Here is a 5000-nt window from a genome sequence, read left to right on the forward strand (position 1 = left end):
TTCACTGAGTGAGGTGCAGAATGAACTACTTTTCTGTGTCCTTTTCTTCATTATTTTCTTCATTCTTATGTCCTGTCTCCGTACCCTCCTCCTCCACCACCTCTTCTTCATCCTGTTTCTTCTCATCCTTCGCTACATCCCTCCTTCTCCTAGGTGTGCTCAAGGCTGTTGGTCACATCAATGACACCATTGGTCCTGCCCTCATCCATTCGGTGAGTACGGTGGTGAGCGTATGTGTGTGTGGGTTGTGTCCTGTGTTGCAGTGTGTTTGTTTGGGCATATTTGTAACTGAGAGAAAGATGTCTCATCAGCTCTCTAAGATGTGCTGTGTTGCAGGGGGTCAGTGTGGTAGAACAGGAGAAACTGGACAAGATGATGATAGAGATGGACGGCACTGAGAACAAGTGTAAGTAACAACCTGTATGAATCACATATGAGACACCAGCTTGGACTAGTCCTGGTCTCAAGAGTTGGCGTCTGAACCTTTTATTCTCACTAGTGCTTTTTCAATTTGATCTTCCCTTAATTCATACCTATTCATTCTGCTCCCTTCAGCTCAGTTTGGGGCCAATGCTATTCTGGGTGTGTCCTTGGCCATATGCAAAGCTGGTGCTGCAGAGAAAGGTGTCCCCTTGTACCGTCACATTGCAGACCTGGCAGGAAACACAGAGCTAGTGCTTCCAGTTCCTGTGAGTTCATTACCGTTAAATTTTCACCTGTATTCAGTTGACTGTCATAGAATACATTTGACCAAAAACCATAACCTACTCTGTAAAAAAGATAAGATGAAGGCTTCAGACAGTTATCGCTGTCATTGAATGAATGAATGAAGGAACAACTGGATAAAGGAATGAAGGAACTACTGGATAAAGGAATGTAGGAACTACTGGATAAAGGAATGTAGGAACTACTGGATAAAGGAATGTAGGAACTACTGGATAAAGGAATGAAGGAACTACTGGATAAAGGAATGAATGAACAACTGGATAAAGGAATGAAGGAACAACTGGATAAAGGAATGAAGGAACAACTGGATAAAGGAATGAAGGAACAACTGGATAAAGGAATGAAGGAACTACTGGACAAAGGAATGAAGGAACAACTGGATAAAGGAATGAAGGAACTACTGGACAAAGGAATGAAGGAACAACTGGATAAAGGAATGAAGGAACTACTGGATAAAGGAATGAAGGAACAACTGGATAAAGGAATGAAGGAACAACTGGATAAAGGAATGAAGGAACAACTGGATAAAGGAATGAAGGAACAACTGGATAAAGGAATGAAGGAACTACTGGATAAAGGAATGAAGGAACAACTGGATAAAGGAATGAAGGAACTACTGGATAAAGGAATGAAGGAACAACTGGATAAAGGAATGAAGGAACAACTGGGTGAAGGAATGAAGGAACTACTGGATAAAGGAATGAAGGAACTACTCGATAAAGGAATGAAGGAACAACTGGATAAAGGAATGAAGGAACAACTGGATAAAGGAATGAAGGAACAACTGGATAAAGGAATGAAGGAACTACTGGATAAAGGAATGAAGGAACTACTGGATAAAGGAATGAAGGAACAACTGGATAAAGGAATGAAGGAACAACTGGATAAAGGAATGAAGGAACTACTGGATAAAGGAATGAAGGAACTACTGGATAAAGGAATGAAGGAACAACTGGATAAAGGAATGAAGGAACAACTGGATAAAGGAATGAAGGAACTACTGGATAAAGGAATGAAGGAACAACTGGATAAAGGAATGTAGGAACTACTGGATAAAGGAATGTAGGAACTACTGGATAAAGGAATGAAGAAACAACTAGATAAAGGAATGAAGGAACAACTGGATAAAGGAATGAAGGAACTACTGGATAAAGGAATGTAGGAACTACTGGATAAAGGAATGTAGGAACTACTGGATAAAGGAATGTAGGAACTACTGGATAAAGGAATGAAGGAACTACTGGATAAAGGAATGAATGAACAACTGGATAAAGGAATGAAGGAACAACTGGATAAAGGAATGAAGGAACAACTGGATAAAGGAATGAAGGAACAACTGGATAAAGGAATGAAGGAACTACTGGACAAAGGAATGAAGGAACAACTGGATAAAGGAATGAAGGAACTACTGGACAAAGGAATGAAGGAACAACTGGATAAAGGAATGAAGGAACTACTGGATAAAGGAATGAAGGAACAACTGGATAAAGGAATGAAGGAACAACTGGATAAAGGAATGAAGGAACAACTGGATAAAGGAATGAAGGAACAACTGGATAAAGGAATGAAGGAACTACTGGATAAAGGAATGAAGGAACAACTGGATAAAGGAATGAAGGAACTACTGGATAAAGGAATGAAGGAACAACTGGATAAAGGAATGAAGGAACAACTGGGTGAAGGAATGAAGGAACTACTGGATAAAGGAATGAAGGAACTACTCGATAAAGGAATGAAGGAACAACTGGATAAAGGAATGAAGGAACAACTGGATAAAGGAATGAAGGAACAACTGGATAAAGGAATGAAGGAACTACTGGATAAAGGAATGAAGGAACTACTGGATAAAGGAATGAAGGAACAACTGGATAAAGGAATGAAGGAACAACTGGATAAAGGAATGAAGGAACTACTGGATAAAGGAATGAAGGAACAACTGGATAAAGGAATGTAGGAACTACTGGATAAAGGAATGTAGGAACTACTGGATAAAGGAATGAAGAAACAACTAGATAAAGGAATGAAGGAACAACTGGATAAAGGAATGAAGGAACAACTGGATAAAGGAATGAAGAAACAACTAGATAAAGGAATGAAGGAACTACTGGATAAAGGAATGAAGAAACAACTAGATAAAGGAATGAAGGAACTACTGGATAAAGGAATGTAGGAACTACTGGATAAAGTAATGAAGGAACTACTGGATAAAGGAATGAAGAAACAACTGGATAAAGGAATGAAGGAACTACTGGATGAAGGAATGAAGGAACAACTGGATAAAGGAATGAAGGAACAACTGGATAAAGGAATGAAGGAACTACTGGATAAAGGAATGAAGGAACAACTGGATAAAGGAATGAAGGAACAACTGGATAAAGGAATGAAGGAACTACTGGATGAATGAATGAAGGAACTACTGGATGAAGGAATGAAGGAACAACTGGATAAAGGAATGAAGGAACTACTGGATGAAGGAATGAATGAACAACTGGATAAAGGAATGAAGGAACTACTGGAATAAGGAATGAAGGAACAACTGGATGAAGGAATGAAGGAACTACTGGATGAAGGAATGAAGGAACTACTGGATAAAGGAATGAATAAATACTGTATATTGACTAATACTGATGTATGTCTCCCTTTCCTCCCCTGGTCCATCTCTCCCTCAGGCCTTTAACGTTATCAACGGGGGCTCTCACGCGGGCAACAAGCTGGCCATGCAGGAGTTCATGGTACTTCCTGTAGGGGCGGAGTCTTTCAGGGACGCTGTGCGTGTGGGTGCGGAGCTGTACCAGACGCTGAGGGAAGTGATCAAGGAGAAGTATGGCCAGGACGCCACCAACGTGGGGGACGAGGGGGGGTTCGCCCCAAACATACTGGAGAACACTGAAGGTGAGAGAGACAGGAGGAAAGACATATCAAAGACATTACTACATGGTCCGGAAACAACTTCTGTAGACCCTCAGCTTTCTGGGTTTTTAGATGTGAAGGAAACAGCCTTCCAATTGGTTTACATTGCCTTCAGAAAGTATTCACACCCCTTGACTTTTTCCACATTTTATTGCATTACAGCCTGGCCTACACACAATACCCATAATGTCAACGTTTTTAGAAATGTTAACATGTCTTGAGTCAATAAATATTCAACCCCTTTGTTATGACAAGCCTAAATTAGTTTGGGAGTAACAATTTGCTTAACAAGTCACATAATAAGTTGCATGGACTCACTCACTCTGCCTGCAATAATATTGTTGTACATGATTTTTGAATGACTTCCTCATCGTTGTACACCACACATACAATTATCTGTAAGGTCCCACAGTCGAGCAGTGAATTTCAAACACAAATTCAACCACAAAAACGAGGGAGGGTTTCCAATGCCTTGCAAAGAAGGGCACCTATTGGTAGATGGGTAAAAATATAAAAAGCACACATTGAATATCCCTTTGAGCATTGTGAAGTTATTAATTACACTTTGGATGGTATATCAATACACCCAGTCACTACAAAGATACAGGCATCCTTCCTAACTCAGTTGCTGGAGAGAAAGGAAACTTTAAAACAGTTACAGAGTTCAATGCCTGTGATAGGAGAAAACTGAGGATGGATCAACAACATTGTAGTTACTCCACAATACTAACCTAAATGACAGACTGAAAAGAAGGAAGCCTTTACAGAATACAAATATTCCAAAACATGAATCCTGTTTGCAATAAGGCATTAAAGTAAAACTGCAAAAAATGTGGCAAAGAAATTAACTTGAATACAAAGCATTATGTTTGGGGCAAATCCAACGCAACACATCACTGAGTTTCACTCTTCATATTTTCAAGCATGGTGGTGGCTGCATCATGTCATGGGCATGATTGTCATTGACAAGGAATAGAGAGGTTTTTTATATAAAAATGAACTAAATAGAGCTAAGCACAGGCAAAATCCTAGAGGATACCTGGTTCAGTCTGCTTTTCCACCAGACACTGGGAGATAAATGTACCTTCCAGCAGGACAATAACCTAAAACACAACGTACAATCCAGGTGTGCAAAGCTCTTAGAGACTTACCCAGAAAGACTCACAGCTGTAATCACTGCCAAAAGTGATTCTAACATGTATTGACTCAATAAATTTGCCAAATGTCTAAAAACATGTTTTCACTTTGTCATTTTGGGGTATTGTGTGTAGATGGGTGTGAACAAAAATCTATTTTATCCATTTTGATTTCAGGCTGTAATATAATCAAATGTGGAATAAGTCAAGGGGTATGAATCATTTCTG

General features: G+C 39.7%; 1 protein-coding gene across 2 annotated transcripts in view; it reads left to right on the top strand.

Moving 5' to 3' along the window:
• LOC135521917 (gamma-enolase-like) overlaps positions 1–5000 on the top strand; it is a 15058-nt gene that overhangs the window by 2252 nt on the left and 7806 nt on the right. For both annotated transcript variants that reach the window (XM_064947729.1, XM_064947730.1), the window contains exons 4-7: positions 154–212; positions 337–406; positions 556–689; positions 3396–3618. In XM_064947729.1, coding sequence (XP_064803801.1) covers positions 154–212; positions 337–406; positions 556–689; positions 3396–3618 — 486 coding nt within the window. The remainder of the gene's footprint in view (positions 1–153; positions 213–336; positions 407–555; positions 690–3395; positions 3619–5000) is intronic.

This window comes from Oncorhynchus masou, chromosome 30, assembly GCF_036934945.1.
Source record: "Oncorhynchus masou masou isolate Uvic2021 chromosome 30, UVic_Omas_1.1, whole genome shotgun sequence".
NCBI classification, from domain to species: Eukaryota; Metazoa; Chordata; class Actinopteri; order Salmoniformes; family Salmonidae; genus Oncorhynchus; species Oncorhynchus masou.